Raw genomic sequence first — 22229 nt, 5'->3', positions numbered from 1 at the left:
ATAGCTCATTCTTGGACTTATAGGAAGCTCTCAGCATTCAACCCAGTTCCATATTCATGGGCGACTTTGACTACCCCACTACAAACTGGGATGCTTACATGACCCATACTTAGGCCCAGAGATTGCAGGACATTGTAAACACACACACACACCTTGGACCAGATATTTCATACGGTCACTAAAGATGCAAACTTACTCAACCTAGTACTCACAAACATAGGAGAATGCTGTACACCCCCCCTCAAGTTTATTGTACCCTCTTGGTAAGGTCAGACCAGAAAGCTCTCTCCTTCGTAATAAAAATCAACTCTGTGACCCTAGCTAACCCCATAACATTTGGCAACTATTCTAAGGCAAACTTCCTGCTACTAAGTGATAAGCTGTCAGAATTTCAAGTCCTCCAAACCCTGAGAACACAACTGCCTATGTGGAATTGTTCACAGAAACCCTATATATTCAAGTCAGTTAATGCATATAAACAGCTGTGCCCACCAGAAATAAACCCAAGAACTAACTCCAAAAAACAAACAACCTGGTGGAATCCAAACATAAACAGTTTGTACATCAAAAGGGAAAAAAAAGTCATAGTAAAGGTTACAAAGTGCTACTTCCTGCATGATAAAAACACTCAATCTAAACAAACAACTAAGAGGGCAAACTAAGTCTACTAAAGCTGAATTTGAGGTAAAGATAGTCTCCAGGCAAAGGACAACCACAACACTTTCTTAGCTATGCCCATACCTCTCAACTGTACAGATTTTTGCAGAATGTCTAGATTTTTGCCTCATATTTTTTTTCTGTTCCTCATAAAATTTCAGTTTTTCTGGCAAATCATTGAAGATTGAAGTCACTAAATAATACTAAATAATGACAGACATTTGAGTTTCAGACTTTATATACTGTAGAAAATGCATAACAATGCAAAAGCTATTATTCCAGCAACTTTCTAAGTTTATAGGGGCAATATTTAAATTCTGTCCCTATTTTTGAGCCTTTGTTCCCCTATTCTTTTGGGCTTTGTCCAGATTTCTTGCACTGAAAGGTTGAGAGGTATGGCTATGCCCAAGACCTCAAAGGCAGCACAAAGCAGTCAGCAGAACTGATTTTAAATGGACCCACCTACACTGAGCTGGAAGATATAGCAAATCTAGCTGATAAATTCAGCTCCAGTTTTACCCCCCTTGTTCCCCCATCCTCTCCACAGGAAATGTCATCAAACATACCCCCAAACTATCATTAGGGAGCAGGTCCTAGATGCACTGTTGAAGGCAAAAGACGCCGCATTGATGGGCTTTGGTAACATCCCAGGATGCCTTCTAAATGGCCTGAAATGGGACCACTGGAGTCACTGTTTAACCATAACTTCCACACAGGCTTTGCACCACTAGAGAACTGCAAATGGTCATCTCTATACACAAGGGCAGACCATCAGTGGACCCTGGGAACTAAAGAACCATAAGTCTGACTAGTAAAAGCCCTGGATAGAGATTATTATGGAAATGATTAATAAGGACAGAGCAAACATGCAAACACTGGATCCACCCCAGTTTGGTTTCATCAACAGCATATCATGCCTACTCATCCTGGTGGACTTCTTTGGTAGGGCCACCTAGTATTTGATACCATACCCCAATTAGGCATTTAAACTAGCTCATGGATAAAGACATAAATTTCTATAGACACTGGATAGCCAGCTGACTCTAAGATAGGACCCAGGAAGTTAGGATAGGGAGACCATCTCCGTGAAAATTTAAAGTTGACACTGAATCACTACTCCCTGCAAGCTCTCCTCACCCTAGAAAATGCTGACTTCTGTGCAGTTACTGGAACATGGTTTAAAGTCGCGAAGAGCACTATGGGAGTGTAAGGCTATATGCCTTCTACCATTTAGAATAGCTACTGCACAGACAGGGACTAAAGGTGAAGGCGTCTTCATTTACATCAAAAATAAATATACCTCAAGGTCAAGCAGAATGATGTCCTTGAGCTTCTGCGCATTCAAATCATCATAGGCAAAATACCTCAAGATCATGCAGGATGATGCCCTTCAGCTTCTGCGCGTTCAAATCCCCATAGGCAAAATCCCATACCACCACTTTGCAAGCTGTAGGTCAACCCTGTATGACTCAGGAAGCCCATGACACACATTTAAGCTTACTGGAAACACTCACCATCCACCCTAATACCATATTCATGGGTGATGTACTCACCTCACTATTAACTTGAGAGTCATATACAACACCAAACATGAAGGCACAGAAATTCTTAGACTTCATGGTCCAGATTGTCAGTATGCTACTCAACTTGCAATGGTTATATAAACAAAGGTATGGCATCTACATCCAAGGAGGTCATTGTTCCACTATATTCGGCTTTCATCGGATCTGTTATTGCATACAGTGCCGCCTTTGGCATGTACCTAACCAGGCACATCTAACAACTGGAATGTCCCCAGAGGTTCCTCAGCAAAAGAATACAAGGCGTAAGTAAAATATCCTACGCAGATTGTATGCTAGGCATAGATCTCTCCTCAAAAGCCTAGGGAGACAGAATAAAGGGAATGGGCTTGGATGCAAAGCATTCTCCATCTCCACTCTGACAGACTTCTTGCATATCTGCAAAACAAACAGCACCAGAATTACCCATTCTAAAGACCTAAACTTTGCCTATGATACAAATAGGACCTGCAGGAGAAGACCGGTATATATCCTAGAGACTACTACTACTTCTTTGGAACAGGCTTCCCATCCATGTGAAGTAGAATTCTCCCAAATCCATTTCAAGCGTAACTTGGATATTTGGATGATGAACAGGAAATTCATCCCTGATTTTGCATCTGTGTCTCTAGTGGGCACAGGCAACCTGTAAATGTTTCCTCTCCCAGGCCCCTTCTTTTAAATGTTTCATCTCCCAAGCCCCTTTTTACACTTACCAAAGGTATCAGAACTTGTTAGAGATTTTGGATGCGTGGATAGGCTTAAAAAGGCCCCAGTGACCGTTAGCCTACTACACACACATGAAGAAAGAGGCCAGTCACCAGCAGAGTCCCTAATGGCTCTGTGCTGCCTGCTTCTTTTTGGCATCTACTTCTCAGAAGTCAAGGCCAATGTTGGGGACCTCTGGCTGAGCAAGTTTGATGATGTTTGCAAACTAGGAGCAGTCATAGAATCTTCCCAATACACTAACATCCTGCAAGAAAGACTAACACAGGCAAATGACTGGTGCCAAAACCACAGCTTAAAACTCATTGCCAAGAAATGCATGACAATTCCCATTGGAAAGTCAGACACCTAGAAAATTACTTCATTGACATAAGTTGGGCTTGTTGGAGAGAGAGAGGTCAGTGTCTCAAAGAATTCTTCAGTGGAAAAGGCTTCCCATCTGTGTGGAGCAGACCTCTTTCCTAACCCTGTTCAAGAGAAACCTGGACCAGTGTAAATCGGAAACATACCCTGGGTCTAGCAGCAGTGTCTCTAATGGACAGAGGCAGCCTGTAGATCTTACCATAGCTGTAAGTGCTGTGGGCTTACATGTACCCCTTAAATAACCTCTAAGGCACATAAACTTTTGGGATACATATGAGAGTTCTGGTTAGGCTTATAAAGACCCCAGTGGTTGTTAGCATAGTGTACACCTTTTAACCTGTGTAGTGATGTTTTAGGAGTTTGGTAATAGTTATAAAATGGTTTTATATATTAGTTATTAATTAATTTGGTTATTTTTATGCAAGTTGGTGTGCATATTTAGATTTGGGACAGTTTTCCAGTCATCCTGTTTTCTGATTGGCTGGTTGCAGTTCTTGTAGTTTTTAGATTTGTTTTGTTAGATTTTTGATCTGAAGTAGGATATTCATTTGTCTGCAACCTGTGGGTTATGGATCCGATATCGGATCCGAACCGGCATGGTTTTCCAGCTATGGATCCAAGCTCTCAGCTCCTCCCCTCACCCATAATGCCCTGCTCTACCCTCATGACCTCAGATCTTGTTTGCCGCGCTGGTAACTGGATGTGGATACATAGCTCTCAGCTAAGTGGACTATTTTCTTGTTTAAAAACAGAGAATTTTTTGTTTCTTTAACAAAATTTGTGTGAAAGTAGTAGGTTTCCTGTTAATATAGACTGTTTTAAGTTTTTTTAAGTTACAGTAATAATTTTTATTCCCTCCCCTCGCTGTACGTAGAGTGTGTGTGTAGGCCTGTGTGCTTTTTTTTTTTGTTGTTTAAGTTACTTTTCTGTAACTTTAGGTTTTATAGATTATGGCTGAACAGCCTAAGTCTATATTTTCAAAATGCTCCGAGTGTGGCCATAAGCTCTCACCGGCTGATGGCCACACTCGGTGTGTTAAGTGTCTTGGGGTTGAACACCTCACATCTGGTTGTTCCATTTGTGCAGGGTTCAACCCCAGGGCACTGAGGGAGCGGAGGTCCAAGCTGGTCTTGGCGGGTCTTTTACCGCCGGACTCGGCTCCGACCTCCGCTCCTTCGGGAACTCCTGCGGCTGCAGTTGTTCCCCTGTGGCACCCCTCCTGCTCCTGGGACTCAAACTCCCGCTTCTGGAGAGGAGGGATGCAGCTAAAAGGACCGGAGGAGAAGCACCTGGCGGGCCGAGACCTCTGTTTCGGCCCGCCAGCCAAGCGGCTTCTCCCGGCTCCGTTGTCGGTTCGGTCTCCTCCTTCGGCTCCGGTCCCCTGTGTGCTTCTCACGGGTCCTGAGGAGGAGGAGACCCGATCCGTCGAGGCTATCGAGGAGGCATTCCAGGCCTACCTCGGTAGCCTCGTCGAATCTACCCATAGCCTTTCTGATGCTGATCTGGACCGGATGATGAGAAGGTTCATCCAGGCCCAGATGCAGATGGGAGTGCTCTTGCCTCCCCCTCGGGGAGCTCAACACCCTTTTAAGCCTATTGCTCCTTCTCCGACCCGCTATCCGGGTTCGGAGCAACTGGAGCCGAGCAGCCGGGCGGGGAGGTCGGGCCGATGGTACTTGGTACCGGATCCGACCCTGCCTCAGTGCGTCGGACCCGATCTCGGAGCCTGGATCCGAGCCGGATCCGGGGATCAGTGCTCCTTCGGCGCCGTCTGTGTCGGGCGCACTGTCGCCGGATCCAGTGCTGCGCCGGCTCCGATCCACTCTTCGGATCCGAGGGAGCCGATTGTCGGATCCTTTGGTCGAGGTCGGCTCCCCTTCGGCTTTTGATGTAGTGGAGAGGGCCCTGTTGAGGGTCTCCGGACCCCGGCACTTGCTCGCTCCGTCCGCTCCCTCTGCACTGGGCCAGGCTTCCACCATCCGGCCCCTGGGACAGCCCGTTTCTGTGCCCCAAGTTGCTCCCATGGAGCAAATTGCTGCTGCGAGGACTCCTCTGACAGCCCCCAGAGGAGGCCCCTCGCAAGCATACGCAAAAGGAGGCACATTGACTCCCCGAGTCTCTCACTGAAGACACGGACTTGGAGGAAGGAAGGCTCCCCACGGTCACCCCGAGGATGTCTCCTTGGAGACATCATGGAAATGCTCCGTAGGGGGTGGTCTGCCCCAAGTCTTCCTCGGACGAGTCCGTGTTCTTGGAGGCATTCAAGCAGGCCCGTCTACCTCTTGGGTGTGTCCCCCTGCCGACCCTTGGTGGACCTTATTACCACCAGGGCGTGGAAGGAACCGGACACCGTGGAGCCAATTCCCAAAAGACCTGATAGGATCCTTAGTCCGCCCTCCGACAGGACCCATTGGAGTAAGGGGCCTCCTGTAGATGCCATGTTGATGGCGGCCACAAAGAGGGAACTGGCTCAGGAGAGTCCCTCAGTCCACCCACCGAGCAAGGAGTCTCGGATGATGGACCGCTTGGGGAAGCGGATGTTCAGTTCGGCGACCTTCTCGGTAAGGGCGCTGAACTATTTGGCACATGTTATTCGGATGCAGCGAGACCTTATTAAGAACGCTGCATCCCCCCCTGAGTCCATTTCGGAGGAGGACAGAGTTCTGCACTCCACCAAAATGGCCACTCTTAGGTCAGTCACAAATACTTCTATGCGGCTACTCTCCCATGCTACGGAGGGCGCTGCTAGAGCTGCGGGGACAGGACTGGTCACTAGACGTCAGGCCTGGCTCCGTCACTGCGATTTTCTGAGCCCTTCAAGGCGTCGTTGCGACGCCCCTTTGATGGTTCTGCTCTGTTTGGCAAGACCGTTGGCGAGGCGTTGACCCAGAGCGAGAAGGACGGAAGACGCTGTCTGCCGTCGGAATCCGCTTCTCTGCACCCCAGAGCCCCTATTCTTGGAACCAAATGGGTCAGAAGATCATGTGGTTCCGGAAGTCGCTGCTGTCCCAGCCTGCTCCGCACAACCAGTCCTTCCGTGCCAGAGGAGGACAGGGAGGGCGCCGCCCTAGAGGCAGAGGGCCTCCCAGAAACTTCCGGTCCAGGGAACCTTTCTCTGAACGGCCCGCAGCAACCCTGAGGTGTTGCCCGACTGCTCTACTCTGGAGGCAGTGGGGGGACGATTTTCGGGGGACCTAGCGGCATGGGAGTCCATAACATCGGACCGCTGGGTTCTCCAAATCATATCCAGGGATATCGCATTCCTTTCCTTCACCTTCCAAAGATGAAGTCCCTCCCAGGCGTACCACCCGGTCAAGGGAGGCCGCTTTGGCAGAAATTGGCCATCTGCTAAAGAAAAGAGCCATCCAGCCCGTTCCCCAGACCAGATCGGATCAGGGTTCTACTCCAGATTCTTTTTAGTGCCAAAAGGCGGGGAACTAAGACCAATCCTAGACCTCTCTCTCTTGAATCTGGCAGTCCCCAAAGAAAAATTCGAATGGTCACTCTGCAATCTATTCTCCCCCTTCTGGGAGAAGATCACTGGATGTGCTCGATAGATCTCAAGGACGCGTACTACCACATCCTGATGGACAGGCGCTCCAGGAGGTTTCTCCGCTTCGGCTGGGAGCCAGTCACTACCAGTTCGGGTCCTTCCCTTTGGTCTCACCACAGCCCCAGGGTGTTTACCAAAGTACTAGCAGTGGTAGCGGCCCACCTGAGGCTTCAGGGGTGCAGGTCTTTCCCTACCTGGACGACTGGCTCCTTACCGCCCCAACAAGGCATCTACTTCTCTTGGCCGAGACTCCTTTCTCCATCTTGCTCCATTTCTGGGCATCACAATAAATACAAACAAGTCCAACCTGGCCCACACAGCTCTTAGATTTCATAGGGGCCAGACTAGACACAAGGAGTTTACGAGCCTTCCTCACTGCGGACAGAGTTCTAAATCTGCAGCTCCAGGTGCGGGCCATTCTCCATTCAAGTTCTGTTCCAGCGGAGTTGGTCCTGAGGGCTCTAGGGTCCATGGCTTGGCTATAGCACTTCTTCCTCTTGCCAGGCTCAATATGCATTCTACAGTGGGCGCTCTTAGTACAGTGGTCATACCTTGCTCTCCCATGCATCATCCCATAGCGATCAGCAAGGCTTGCAAGCGGTCCCTCTTGTGGTGGCTCCACTCCCGGATCTCCACGAGTCGCCCATTTTGTGCTTCTCCCCTCTCGCCACGGTGACCACGGACGCCTCCGCCTCAGGTGGGGGCACTTGGGCGGACAGTCCAAGGCACATGGAGCGATTCAGAGACCTTACTGCATATCAATGTTCTAGAGATGAGAGCAGTGCTCTTAGCGTTGCTAGCACTTCAGGACTTTCTTCCCTTGGCAACAATTGGGATTCAATCGGACAATATGTCTGTTGTCTGGGACATCAACAAGCAAGGGGAACAAGGTCATACCCTCTTTGTCGAGAGGCCATGAGAGTTTGGGAATGGGCAATCTCCACCAATCGCTTTCTCATAGCAACGCACATTCCGGTCGGTCCAACATCCTAGCGGACAAGCTCAGTCGCACCATTCTGACCCCTTACGAGTGGTCTCTCAATTGTCAAGTAGCGGGAACGCATATTCGCACGGTGGGGAACCCTTCATGCGATCTCTTTGCTTCTCCCTCAAACACCAAGTGCGACAGTTTTTGCTCTAATACCTCCTCCCGGAGGTACCCCAAGAGACGCTCTGGTGCATGCTTGGCCACCCGGTCTTCTGTATGCCTATCCACCCTTGCCTCTGATGCTGCAAGTTCTTCAGAAAGCCTCTCGGGTGGGTTGCAGAATGATTCTCATTGCTCCATTCTGGCCTCGACAGATCTGGTTCCCCTTTCTAAGGTCTCACTCGGTGAATCCTCCTTGGATTCTAGATCCCATTCGGATCTGATATCCCATCCATCCTGCATTCCTCCTCCGAACCTGGACAACCTGAAGCTGACCGCTTGGCTGCTCCAGTTCCACTCTTGATAAGGACTCCCGGTATTTCTTCACGGTAAAGGCTATTTTGGTGGCGGCTCATAAACCATCCACTAGAAAGGTTTACGAAGCAAATGGAAACGTTTCTCTGTGTGGGCGGAGCGGCAAGGCCTAAATCCCTTCACGGTTCCTCTCCCTGTAGTGCTTGATTTTCTAACCTCTCTCTTTAATGATGGTGCCAGCAGTTCCACAGTCAAAGTTCAACTGGCGGCAATTTCTCACTATCACATTGGTCAAGAGTCTAATCCTCTTATGTCAGCCAAATTGTGCAAAACATTTCTTAAAGGTACTTTCCTTCTCAGGCCCCTATAAAGCAAGCAGTTCCTCCTTGGGACCTTTCTTTGGTTCTACAGGCCTTGACCGCTCCCCCTTTCGAGCCAGCGGCTCGGTGGATCTCAAATTCTTGTCCTACAAGACAGCCTTTTGGTAGCCATTACATCAGCCAAGAGAGTTTCTGAACTTCAAGCTTTATCAGCTAAACCTCCTTACTTGGTATTTCATTGGACCGTGTCTCCCTCAGGACCAACCCGTCCTTCCTTCCTAAAATCGCTTCTGAAGCAAACATCAATCAATCCATTAACCTCCCTGTTTTCTTCCCTAAGTATGAAAACAAAGGTGAATATAAGCTACACTCACTAGATGTTCACAGGCAACTTAGATTTTATCTCAACAGGACAGCTGGTCATAGGCAATCCGACCAGCTGTTTATTTCCTTTGCAAAATTCAATTTGGGCAAGCCAATTTCTAAAGTTTCTCTGTCCGCTGGATTTCACAGTGCATTTTATTGGCTTATCAAAGCGTCAGGAAGGCCCTTGCGGGGTGTTCATGCCCATTCAACCCGGTCAGTATCTACCTCGGCAGCCTTCAAGGCTAGGATTCCTCTAGATGATATTTGTGCAGCAGCCACGTGGGCTTCATCTCATACATTTATTTCTCACTATAAGTTGGATCTTGCATCTAGGGTAGAGCATCCTTTGGCTCCAGCGGTGCTCGGAATATCCTTCCATGATGGCGCCCAAGATTCAGGTAGCTGGGGACTCTGTCCCACAGGTTGCAGACAAATGAATATCCTACTTCAGATTTAGAAGTTATGTACTCACCATAACGTTCCATCTGAGTAGGTGTATTCATTTGTCTGCAACCATCCCGCCCTCCTATCCCCCTGGCCTTTCAGTTTCCTGCATATTCCTTGTTACCCTTTTTAGGGTATTGTTACTTTGGCAAACTCGATCTGAGGTCATGAGGGTAGAGCAGGGCATTATGGGTGAGGGGAGGAGCTGAGAGCTTGGATCCATAGCTGGAAAACCATGCCGGTTCGGATCCGATATCGGATCCATAACCCACAGGTTGCAGACAAATGAATACACCTACTCAGATGGAACGTTATGGTGAGTACATAACTTCTAATTTCTGTTTATGTGAGTGTATTTTGGCCTGATTTTGCTTTTTAAATGTGCAAATGGAACTGAGTCACGGTGTTTAATGACATGAGCACAGTGGTAAAATATGTGATGTGAAATTGTTCGGTCTCGCCGTTTGTTCTTACACACGGGTTCGGAGCTGATCCTCGGCTCCGAGTCGGCCGCATCACTAGCTCGCATCTTCGAGAAAGCTCGAGGCACAGTAATATCCCATGATCCTCCGGTGCTAACCCCCAGATCTAGTTTGCCGCTAGCAGCAGATCACATCGAGAGGCTCGGGCCAGTAGAAATTTTATATATATTTCTTGTTATTTCTTGATATTTACTTAAAATTTTTACTTTTTCTTTATAGTGTTTGATAGGTTTAATACTAGTTGTTGTTTAAAGTAGTTGTAGTCAGGTTGTTACTTAAAAATTTTAGTAAGGGCCTTAGGCCATTTTTTTTGTAAGAATTTACAGTACAAAAAAAAAAAAAAAAAATTATATACTTTTCTGTCTTTTCTATTTTTTCATATAGACATATATATATATCTTAGTGTGCTGTGTGAGTGTTTTTTACAGTTTGGATATATATTGCATTTAAAATATATTATAGAAAATTTTTTTTTCTTAAGAGTGGTGTACTTTTCTTGGATTTTCCTTTATTATTGTAAGAATGTCAGAAAAGACCAAAAGTGGTTTTAAAAGGTGTCAGTGTGGACAGAAGATGTCCATTACTGACAAACACTCATCCTGCGTCTACTGTCTTGGCCCTCTCCACTTGCAGGAAGACTGTTCCATCTGTCATTCCTTTAGTGGGAGGGTCATGATGGAAAGACGCAGGAAGTTAGTGGACAGAGGGTTGCTTAAACCCGAGTTTCAGGAGGCCCTGGACAAGGCTGAACTGGTTTCAAAGTCTTCAAAGGGGTCGAAGTCTTCAAGAGTGTCGGAGTCCAAGTCATCGGCTCCGAGCACCTCTTTTCAGATTCGGACACCGGCTCCTGTGACTTCGGTGCCGACTGTCGAGACTTTATCTCTGCATGAGACTCAGGTCTTGGAGCCGGTATCAGAGGTACCACCTTCGGCTATCCTTCGCTCGGTGACGGCTTCGATCCCTTCGACCCATTCTTTGAGGCCACTTTCCGACTCCGATGTGGACCGAGTGGTACAGAAGCTTATGGAGAACTCGGCCTTGTCCAAATTAATCGAGGTTTCATCCCAGCTGGTTTTGAAACTCGAAGCTATTCCAGTTCCCTCAACACTTCTTTTCCGAGACCCGTCGAGTCATCGGTGTTAGGAGTCGAAGAACCGATGATTGTAGAGCCCTCTGTGCCGAAGCCTCCAGTAGTGCTATTGGCTCCGTTGACCTCGACTCCTTCGGAACCAGCCGGAGAGTCTCGGAGCCGAAGATCTTTCCTGGGTTCCGGGGGGGATAGTCGAACCGAGATATCGGTTCCGACTCTTCCCCTCGGTGCCTCGGCTCAGATCAGTTCGGATCCGTCCTCGGTGTCGGAGCCCGTGGTTCTGATTCCGGAGAAACGACCCCCTTCTTCGGATCGGGTCGGATCTTCGGGTCGGGGCCCCGGTGCCTTTGACATTATGAGGAAGGTCTTGTCTGATCAGAGACATACTTCATCAGTATCTTCATCTCCTTCCCCAAAAGGTCCGCGTTCTGCTTCTGTGCCTTCGGTTCCTACTAAGCATCGAGACCCAATGCCTCAGAAGTCCCCACAGGGCGACTCTGGTTCCTCGGATGCATCCCCAGAAGCTCCCGCTGAGGATGTTCCGAGGAAACAACTGTGCAAGAGGAGGCACATAGATTCCCCTCAGGAATCTCTCACGTCTGACACTGATTTAGATGAAACAGAAGGGTCCCCACGGTCCACCTCTGAGGATGTCTCGTTTGCAGACATTTTGGAAATCCTGAAGCAAAGAGGGGACTGGCAAACCCTTACCCCTTCTGTGGATGAATCGGTATTACTGAAGGCATTTGGGGCTCAACCTTCTACCTCCTGGGTGACTCCACCCTTTAACGATCTCATGGATCTTATAGCTCGGAGGGCTTGGGAAAAACCTGATACAGTGGAACCAGTCCCCCGTAGACCAAATAAATACATGACGGCTCCCCAAGATAAAGCCTATCTTACAAAAAGAGTTCCCGTAGATACTATGGTGGTGGTGGTGGCCACTAAGAAAGAGATGTCTGAATCATCTTCCTCTGTCCATCCTCCTAATCAGGATTCTAGGACAATGGACAGATATGGGAAGCTCATATTTAGTTCGGTGACTTTTTCCATCCGATCGCTCAACTACCTTACGCATTTCACGCATTTACAGAGAGATCTCATTAAGGAATTAGGATATACTCTACATGGACAAACAGATGCTGCTGTCGCCGAGAAAGTGACAGCGCAACTTAACACCCTAAATTCCATAGTCAGCTCGTCCATGAGGCTGATTTCATATGCAGCCAAAGGATCGAGTAGAGCGGCAGCTTCAGCGATTGCCCTGAGAAGACAATCCTGGTTGCGCTTATGCTCCTTTGCGGAAGCCTTAAAGTCTTCCTTTGCCAATGCCCCCTTCGATGGTGCCTCCTTGTTTGAGCCCAAAGTAAAGGAGACTCTCACGAGGTGTGAACAAGAAGGGAAGACCCTTTCTGCCGTAGGGGTCCGTTTTTCCGTTCCATCTAGACCCTACCCTAAAGGGCAATGAGGAGGAAAGATGTGGTTCCGAAAGACTCAGGGATCTTTTCAACACACCCAAAGTGACACCCCCTCCAGAGGCAGAGGAGGGGGAAGAAACGGAAGACGCCGCCCAGCCGGCAGAGGGGGTCCGCAAAATCAGGGTGACAGAGAGACCTTCTCTGGAAAGCCCTTCCAGCACTCTTGAGTGCAGGCCTGGCTGTCCTACTCTGGAGGCAGTCGGGGGTCGCTTGGCTTTATACCCAGAGGCCTGGCTAAATCTTACATCAGATTACTGGGTAAAAAGCATAGTTACCAGAGGCTACAACACTCCCTTCATAAAAATGCCACCCAACTCCAAAAAACTCCCAGACGTTCCACCCAGTCTGCGAGACCAAGCAATCATAGAGATAGGAAGGTTGCTCGAAAACAGAGTCATCCAACCAGTCCCAGCGGACCAAATAGGATCCGGAACTTACTCAAGGTTCTTTTTAGTTCCAAAGAAAACAGGGGACTGGAGGCCAATTTTAGACCTCAGCAAGTTAAATACCTTTGTGAAAAAGGAAAAGTTCCGGATGGTCACTCTTCAGTCAATCCTCCCTTTTCTGCAAATGGGCGACTGGATGTGCTCTATAGATCTCAAAGACGCATACTACCATATCAAAATGGCCAGGGCGTCCAGAGATCACTTGCGCTTCCGGCTGGGAGCCAGTCATTTCCAGTTTTGCGCTCTGCCCTTTGGTCTCACCTCAGCCCCCAGGGTGTTCACCAAATGCATGGCAGTAGTAGCGTTTCACTTGAGACGAAACGGATTCCGGGTGTTTCCTTATCTAGACAACTGTCTCCTTTCCGCCACCACTGAGTGTCATCTTCTACAAGCCAGGGACTACACCATCAGTCTTTGCTCTTCACTAGGCATAACGGTGAATTTTGGAAAATCTGTCTTATCGCCGTCACAGCGTATCTTATTTATAGGAGCACAGCTAGACACTTCCCTGGCTCAAGTTACTCTCCCCCCACCAAGAGTATCAGACCTCAGGCATCAAATTTCGCTCCTTCTTCACAACAAGAGAGTCCCTGCAAGACGAATATTAAGAGTGCTAGGCTTGATGGCAGCCTCCCTTCTTGTAGTTCCTTTAGGCAGGATGCACATGAGGATTCTTCAATGGATGCTGTTCGCCCAGTGGTCGTATCTACAACTTCCACTATCTCACGAAATCTTGATCACGAATTCTAGCAAGAAGGATCTCTTGTGGTGCATACACAGTCAAGAGCTAACACTAGGACGACCCTTTGTCTTAGTCCGGTAGCAACTCTAACCACGTTCGCTTCCCTGATAGGGTGGGGGGGATTCTTTCAGGGACAAACAGTCCAAGGTCAATGGTCCAACTTGGAGTACAATCTGCACATCAATGTTCTAGATCTGAGGGCAGTGTTTCTAGCATTGCAACACTTTCACAAGTCCTTACCTCGGGGAACAGTGACAGTTCAGACAGACAACATGTCAGTGGTCTGGTACATAAACAAGCAAGGGGGAACCAGATCTTACCCGTTATGCAGAGAGGACCTCAGAATTTGGCAATGGGCAAAGTCCACTGGACGCTTTCTGATAGCAACACACATCCCGGGGACTTCCAACGTAATTGCGGACAGGTTGAGCAGAGCCATCCTGTTCCCTCACGAGTGGTCCCTCAAACCTCAAGTGGCAGAAGAGGTCTTCTGCAGATGGGGCCAGCCTTGCTGCAACCTGTTTGCATCCCCATTGAATGCCAAATGCAGAAGCTACTTTGCCCTGTTACCCCCCCCCAGGGGGTGTCCCCAGGGATGCACTGGTATACGATTGGCCCCCTGGTCTCCTTTACGCTTTTCCTCCTGTTCCACTAATTCCCAGGTTTTTGCAGAAAGCCAAACGTCTGGACAGGACCATAATACTGATAGCCCCATTCTGGCCTCGACAAATCTGGTTTCCTTTCCTTCAATCTCATCAAGTGGAGGAACCATGGATACTGGACCCGGAGCCAGACCTGTTGACACATTCGTCGGGAGTTCCTCAAGTCCCTCAAACTGACAGCTTGGCTGCTCTGCTTCCCATCTTAGCCAGGTCAGAGTTACTATCCCCTGCAGTACAACAAATTATTGTATCTTCTCACAAACCATCTACAAGAAAATTGTACATCAGCAAATGGAGCCGTTTTGCGCACTGGGCCTCCAAACAAGGGATAGATCCATTCGGGGCTCCAGTACACAAGATACTAGATTTCCTCACCACACTTTTTCAAGAAGGAGCATCAACATCCACTATAAGGGTTCAACTGGCCGCTATATCCAATTTTCATATTGGCCGTGAGGATGGTTCTCTTATGTCCCACAGGCTTTGTAAAGCCTTCATGAAAGGTACTTTTCACCTCCATTCCCCCTTTCGTAATCCAATAGCCCCTTGGAATCTTAATCTCATGCTGTCACAACTCATGTTGCCCCCTTTTGAACCAGCAACCACAACTCCGTTAAAATTTCTTGAGTTACAGGCTCTATCTATCCGACCCCCGTACATGATTTTTCATCCAGATAGAGTAACCTTGCGCACCAATCCGTCCTTCCTTCCGAAGGTTTGTTCGATTCAGAACATCAATCAATCTATCGAACTTCCTACCTTCTTTAAAAATCATTCCAATAAGCTAGAATACACATTGCACAAGTTGGACATTCACAGACAACTAAGATTTTACTTACATAGGACAAAAGAGTACAGAAAGTCAGATCAACTATTTGTCTCATATGCTGACCAAAGAAAAGGACAGGCAGTAACGAAGGTTACCTTATCCAAATGGCTCTCAGATTGCATAAATTTGGTATATGCTGAATCCAAACAGCAACTCCCTTTCAAACCCAGAGCTCATTCTACAAGGGCGATTGCTACCTCTTCAGCCCATACCGCTCATTTGCCTTTAGATACCATTTGTGCAGCAGCAACTTGGGCAAAACCACATACTTTTATCACCCACTACAAGCTAGACAAGAGCTCCAGGGACAGGGCGACGTTTGGTTCCACTGTACTCAGGAATGTTCTCCCTTGAGCCACCCGGGAAAAAGGAGCTAGGGACGCTACCCGTGTGTAAGAACAAACGGCAAGATTGAACAATTTCACATTAAGAAGTTATGTCTTACCATAACGATCCATGTGAATTGTTCATCTCGCCTTTGTTCTTACATTCCCCCCCTCCATCCCCCGTCCTATGGTCTGGGAGAACGGTTTTCAACTAGATTCCTTTTCAGCCTTTTCTAGGTATGGTTGGCATGTTATTGTGCATTAGTAATGGCATCTTTTATCCTCTACTTGGCAGTAGGGTTCCAGACACTTTGTAGTATCTGTTTATAAGTGTTCTAGACACAGTTTTAAAAGGGATTCTTCTGGTATAGCAAACTAGATCTGAGGGTTAGCACCGGAGGATCATGGGATATTACTGTGCCTCGAGCTTTCTCAAAGATGCGAGCTAGTGATGCGGCCGACTCGGAGCCGAGGATCGGCTCCGAACCCATGTGTAAGAACAAAGGCGAGATGAACAATTCACATGGATCGTTATGGTAAGACATAACTTCTTATTATTATGGCTTATTTGTTACAGTTTGTGTCCTTTGTTAGGATAAATTTAAGTATATATGTGTGTATGTGCGCTGTTTAGAAACCTAAGATTCAAGTCATCTACCTTGCAGGTGCTGTGCTCAGGGGTCTTACTGAAGACCGCTGATATGAAAACACGCCAAAGAAAGCCCATTCTATGACTGACAAAAACCAATTTATTTAAGTGCTTTTCGTCTCTCATAATTGAGGGACTTCTTCAGATCTTACTGAAGACTGCAGCACATTGTGTTGTCACTTTACCAAAATGATTAATTAATTGTTTGACAGATGCACCAAGTTCAGAGTGATTCCTGTACTGTATATTGAAAGATGTTTGGCTGGTAGTACATGAAATCATTACTCCTGAGAAGAGTGTAGCAGGCCTTCAGTATTTCAGTGAGAGGATGCTGGTATGTGTACTTTTCCCAGTGATATTGAATGGATTTCATGCTGATTTTTGGCCTCGTCTCTCTTTCCAGTTCAGTTTTAGGACTAAGTAATGCTGTTTAGACGAGTACCCTCCAAGATCCCAACTACTTCCAGTTCTAGTAACATCTTAAGAATCAGATTTTTTAAAGTACTTGTTTACTGTTTTTTTTTTATATATTAAATCCATCTTTAAGCTGAGTGGTGGTCTTGAGTTTCAAAGGAACTCTAATAAAGATTTAAAAAATGTGGGTAATATTGAGTCAGACTTTGGGATCGGGAAACTGCAGCATGACCCTGCATATATTCCGTCTGATCTGTGAAGAAAAACAAACTACATAAAAATATATTTTTATCATTTGATCTTTAGGTCATTACATTAAAACGTGTTTTTTCCTGATTAAAATGAATTTGTGTCATTTCATGTAATAGGCTCCTGGAGATGCCAAGTGTGACAGCGCCTGTTACAGATGACACAACGGTACCTGTGGATCAGAATTTGGCCAGCAGCTCCCAAGAAACTGAAAACAGCCAGGAAGATGGAGCGCAAAGTGTCTCTGAAAAATGCCCAGAGTCATCTGAGAAGGAGGGTCTGTGTCTAACAGCTAGTGACACTCATAAAGATGATGCACTGCGGAGAGGACAGTCTCTTATACACATTGACAGGAAGCAGATCCAAGCAGTGGAATGTGAAGATCAGGCTGCTGAGCTTCAGGGACTTGGTGTGGATGTCTATGACCAGGACGTGCTGGAAAAGGGAGTCCTTCAGCAGGTAGATCATGCCATCACTGAAGCCAGTAAAGCTGCAAAACGAGCTGAAGCAGAGAAGGAATTTCAGTATGTCTTGGATGAATTAAGGTAATTATATTGAAAATCAAATTATCAGTTATATGGATGCACCTAAGATCAAGTCATTACTTGTAAGACTTTTAGCCACAGTGAAATGCTAGTGTGTGTGTGTTAGATTTTCAAATGGTGTTTAAATGTAGATAGATAAGACATCATTTAGAATACTGGAAACATCATTAAGTGTTAGTTTTCAGAAGTGCAGTCCAAAGCTTAAATGACCCAATTATTATCATGTTAAATTCTAATTATTTAATGAAACAAAAGTATTTGTCATGTAATATTTAAAATTTGTTTTGGAATCTAAAACTTGTTTAGTTTTGTCCTAATTACACACTAAGAAAACATTTTCGCCCATTGGATGACTTAAGATCTGCTATAACCTTTGCATTCTATATTTGTTGTCTGACTGTGGGACTGTGACATATAAGGGAGAGACGTGGGGGTCCTATTATCTCTTCTCTTAAGGATGAGATAGTGGTGGTGGACCTACCCAGTGGAACATGTACCTGACTGTCAGACACTTTTCTTAAGTTTGCTGCCTCCTGATTATTTGGAGTGGATGTCTCTAGCTCCTCTGCACAGTATAGGATATTTTAAGTAATGGTTTCACATGTGCATATGCATAAAATAAAGGGAAGTTCTGACTGTTGCATAGTAAGGAAATGCTTAACATTCCCGAGACTGTGATTCCTTGAGAATACTTGGCAGTGTCTTCGTGACAGTACATATGTAGTGAAAAGGCTGATGGAAGACATTTTCTTGGAACGGATAAGTTGTATAACTTTGTATTGCATTTTTGTGACAGTGGGAAAAGTCTGTTTAGTCTTCTCTGTTTGTACAGCTGAAATTTCACTTAGGTTCATAGGTTCATACTAGGCTATCTGCCCGAGGGCATTTATAAGCCTAGCCCATAGTTTTGTGGCTTACGCCACCCCTTTAGTTTGGAGAAACTATGCCCATTATTTTGCTGTGCCTCTGTCGAGCAGTGACACTGAGGTAACCCCTGGGGTGTATCTGCGATCTCCCATCCATTGGTCAAGATTCCTCTTGAACAAGGCCAGCGAGGTGCTCTGCCTCACATAAACCGGGATTTTGTTCCACAGCATAGGAAGTCTTTGGGTGATGAATCTATCCCTCCAGCACGTCCTATTAATAACCGTGTCGAGGTTTAAGTCTCCGCCTTGTGGCTCTGAGGGATCTAGATTTTTTGAGATGAAGCATGTTCATCAAATCTGGGTTCGACATAGCCTTGTATGTCAGGCATAGGTCACCTCTGAGCAAGCGGTAAGCAACTGAATATAACTGGAGTTCTTTCAGTCGGGCAGCATAAGACAGATTTTGAGACCCTTTATCCTTTTGGTGAGGAACTTTTGTGGCCTCTCCAGCTGCTGCAAGTGTCGGGTCAGATACATTCCGAATGGGGCATTGTACTCGATCATTGGTCTGATGAGTGATGAGTATAGGGAGACTATGACTTCCCTTGATCTAGATGTGAATCCCTTCATGATAAGGTGGGCAATGTAGAAGGTCTTCCTAACTAATTTAGCAATATGAGTGTCGAATGAAAGGCTACTGTCAACCTGGGTTCCCAGGTCCCTAATAACTTCTTCTGTGTTCAGGGATTGCCACCTATATGGTAGCTAGGGGTAACCTTATTTTTCCCGAAGGGTATGACTATGCATTTCTTGGCATTTAACTTTAGGCCATGGCTCTGGCACCAGTTATCCGTTTCTGTGAGACCCTTCTGAAGGATATCTGTGTTGGATGTGTTTTCAACTACGGTGCCCAGTTTGCAGTCATCTGCAAACTTTGTCAGCCATAACCCTCCTGTGTTTGCTTGTACTTCAGAAAAGTAGATGCCAAACAAGAGTGGGCCCAGGACTGAGCCCTGTGGGACACCACTTGTGACAGGCTTTGAGTCTGACATGGCCAGCAACTCTGACCCTGTGGGTTCTGTCACTCAGCCAGTTTGCAACCCATCTTGTAATGTATGGGTTTACATTTAAGTTGATGAGTTTTTCAATGATACCCAAGTGAGGTGTTGTATCAAAAGCCTTCGCCAGGTCTAGGTAGGCTGTATGGACTGCCTTTCCCTCGTCAATGGCCTTGGTGACTGTTTCGAAAAAGTCAACCAAGTTTAAAAGGCATGATCTGCCTTTGACAAAGCCAAACTGGGTTGGATCCAAAGTCTGCAAGTTCCCTATGTCTTTATTTATGAGATCCATTATGATCCTCTCCATGGCTTTGCAGATAAGGCTTGTCAAGCTAATGGGACGGTAATTTCCAGGGTCGGTGGAGGCACCGCCTTTGTGGAGTGGGACCACAGTCGCTGTGCGCCACTCCTGGCAGTATCCGGAGGTTAGACTAAGATTAAACAGCTGTCCTAACTGTGGGTTTAATTCCTCGTTGAGTTCATGGAGCACACAGCCGGGGACACCATCAGGTCCCATGGATGCTGTGTTCTTTGCCTTGGAGAGCAGTTCTCACCTGCGTTAGAGATGTTTGGGGGCTACAATCATTTGGTATAGATATCTCTCCTTTAGGGGAGGGGAGAAGTTTGCACTGAACCTGTCAGCCAGTATGTTGGCAATGTCTGTAGGATCAGTAATCTTCACATCATTTTGAACTAATTCTGAGCATATCTGGGAGTTTCCTCCTAGGTTTCTGACATAGCTAAAGAATGCCTTATGGTTGTCTTTAGAGTCCTTAGCTATTTTTTCTCAAAATTAGCTTTGGATGATTTTATGAGAGCTCTTAGCTTTTTACTTATAGTGATCAGCGGTGTCTTACCTTTTAAGGATTTTGCTCTATCTTGTAGTAGCTTTCTCCTTTTGTTGTAGAGTTTGTTTATGGCTGGGGTCCACCAGACTGGACGCTTGCCTTTGGTACAAAGAGTCTTTGTTTTGCTTGGGATTGCCTGATCCATGCAGCCCTGCAGGTGCTAGTAGAAGGCATTTGTAAGTGATTCAGCGGTTTGAGTAATGTTAACCGCCGGCTCAGGGGCCTTAAAGGAGACCACACTAGTCTTTAGAAGTGTGAAGTCGGCTTTCGAGAAGTTCTTTACTGTGGTCTTTTCTTTTGCGGGTGGGGAAGGGATGAGGACCTCCAGCGAGATTAGTTTGTGATCAGATCTCACCAGTGAGGGGTATACTTCCGGCGTTGAACATTGTGCTCCCATGTTCGTGATGATGAGATTAAGTATGTTTTCTCCTCTTGTGGGGATGGTGACTAGTTGTTCCATGGCATTTGAGTTTATGAATTCCAGGAACTTTTGGGCTAGAGTGTTTGGGCTTGAGTAGTGTTCCCAGTCTATATTAGGGTAGTTGAAGTCACCTAGTATGATGGTGTTTGGAGATACATTTATCCCCTCCAGTGTTTTCAGGAAGGCCATATGAGGTTCCTGAGTTTGCGAGGGTGGCCTGTAACATGCTACAAATTGCAGAGCAATCTTGCCTATGGTTAATTGCACCTGGATGGTTTCCGATGCATCGTGCGATGCCACCAATCTTGAGGTGTGGGTGTCCTTGATGAATATGGATACCCCTCCTCCTTTCTTGGTATTGTCCGGGTTTTGGGGCCGGAACGCATGATATGAGTTATGATATGACTTGCTCATCCTGTGTCCATTCTTCTGGCCCAGCACCCATCCCAAGCTTGTTAGTAGGCCTCAGGTTCTTTACAGTCCATTACCCTTTGCAGTATGCTGTTCTACTTGTTTGCTTTCCTTTTCAGGAAAAAAAAGTTTCTAAGTTCAGCTTCATACCTACAGTTTAGTAGTACTATCCCTTTATTCTCCTTATATATTTTATGTAAAGATATATTTTTTTATAATGCACCAGTGTTATGTTTGCTCTTTCTCACCTATCCTCAGATGAAGAACATCTCTAAGTTCATAATCTGTGTGATACCTGTTGTCCTCCATTTCCTTTCTTATCCTGGTTGCTATGCTTTGAATCCTCTCAGCTAACATGATCTCCTGTTTCCTGTGTGGGTAGCAGACATGAATGTGGAATTAATTGTGCAGCTTGCCTTCTGATATTTAAGAAGGATAATGCATTCTGTATCTCGAGTTTAGTCATCTAAGCTTCACGTCTTTCTTTCTTCAAATTTAGCTTTTTCAGTTTGTACCTCGTGTTTTTTTATGCTGTTAAAATCATGCTGAAGTATTTTGTTTTCTGGTCTGCATTTTTAAGACCACTCCTGTCAGTTAGCATTTCACTTTGAGATGTTTAGAGCCCAAAGAAAGTACTTCACACATTGTACAATAAATTTAATTTTTTCACTTCTTTGCCCACCTTACCTGTCTTTCAGGTCTGTCTGAAGGCTTGATCTCGCCATCCTTAACTGCCCCTTGTGTCTTCAAGTCCTTTGCAGTTTATTTGTGTGTGCTGCAATCAAATGAAAGACCAATGGCTCCTGGACAGGTCAACCCATATGGCACCCCACTGACCACTCCTTTTTCATTTGATGGAGTGCCATTAAGTACTTATCTTTGCTTTCTAATACCCAGCCATCTGTTTACTTATTGTCTGCTTATGTCCTGTTCCAGGGGCTTTCTCTTTGCCTATCAGTCAGCTGTGTGAGACTGAGTCGTAGGCATTACTGAAGAGAAGGTATACAGCATGGACCAGGTTTCCTTTATCAAGTTCTTTGGTAATATAGTCATAAAACTGGATCAGGTTGTATTGCAGTGAATTGCTTCCCACAGATCATATAAGTTCATTTTTGCCAAGTCGCTATTTTCCGGAAATCAGTTATCCTTTTTTATGAATATTTTCTGCACAGTGTTCCCCGCTGTTGATGCCAGGATTACAGTCTCTGGTTTCTGGGCCATTTCTGCCTCCTTTTTCGTGGAGTTGCACTGTTGTGATCTCCATCCACTCATCTGGAATCTAGATGTTCTTCATTCCACATTGCTGCAGTCCTAACTATTGGG

The 22229-nt window shown here is 46.3% G+C and overlaps 1 protein-coding gene across 1 annotated transcript in view; it reads left to right on the top strand.

Annotated features, from left to right (window-relative positions):
• ERCC6 (ERCC excision repair 6, chromatin remodeling factor) overlaps positions 1 to 22229 on the top strand; it is a 1256800-nt gene that overhangs the window by 132972 nt on the left and 1101599 nt on the right. The window contains exon 4 of the mRNA XM_044056771.1: positions 16877 to 17302. Coding sequence (XP_043912706.1) covers positions 16887 to 17302 — 416 coding nt within the window. The 5' untranslated portion in view covers positions 16877 to 16886. The remainder of the gene's footprint in view (positions 1 to 16876; positions 17303 to 22229) is intronic.

The sequence above is a fragment of the Protopterus annectens genome, chromosome 14.part0, assembly GCF_019279795.1.
Source record: "Protopterus annectens isolate FY-2018-M chromosome 14.part0, PAN1.0, whole genome shotgun sequence".
In the NCBI taxonomy this organism is placed as follows: domain Eukaryota; kingdom Metazoa; phylum Chordata; order Ceratodontiformes; family Protopteridae; genus Protopterus; species Protopterus annectens.
Note: the sequence above shows the minus strand (reverse complement) of the source record. Positions and strands in the feature narration are given on the sequence as shown.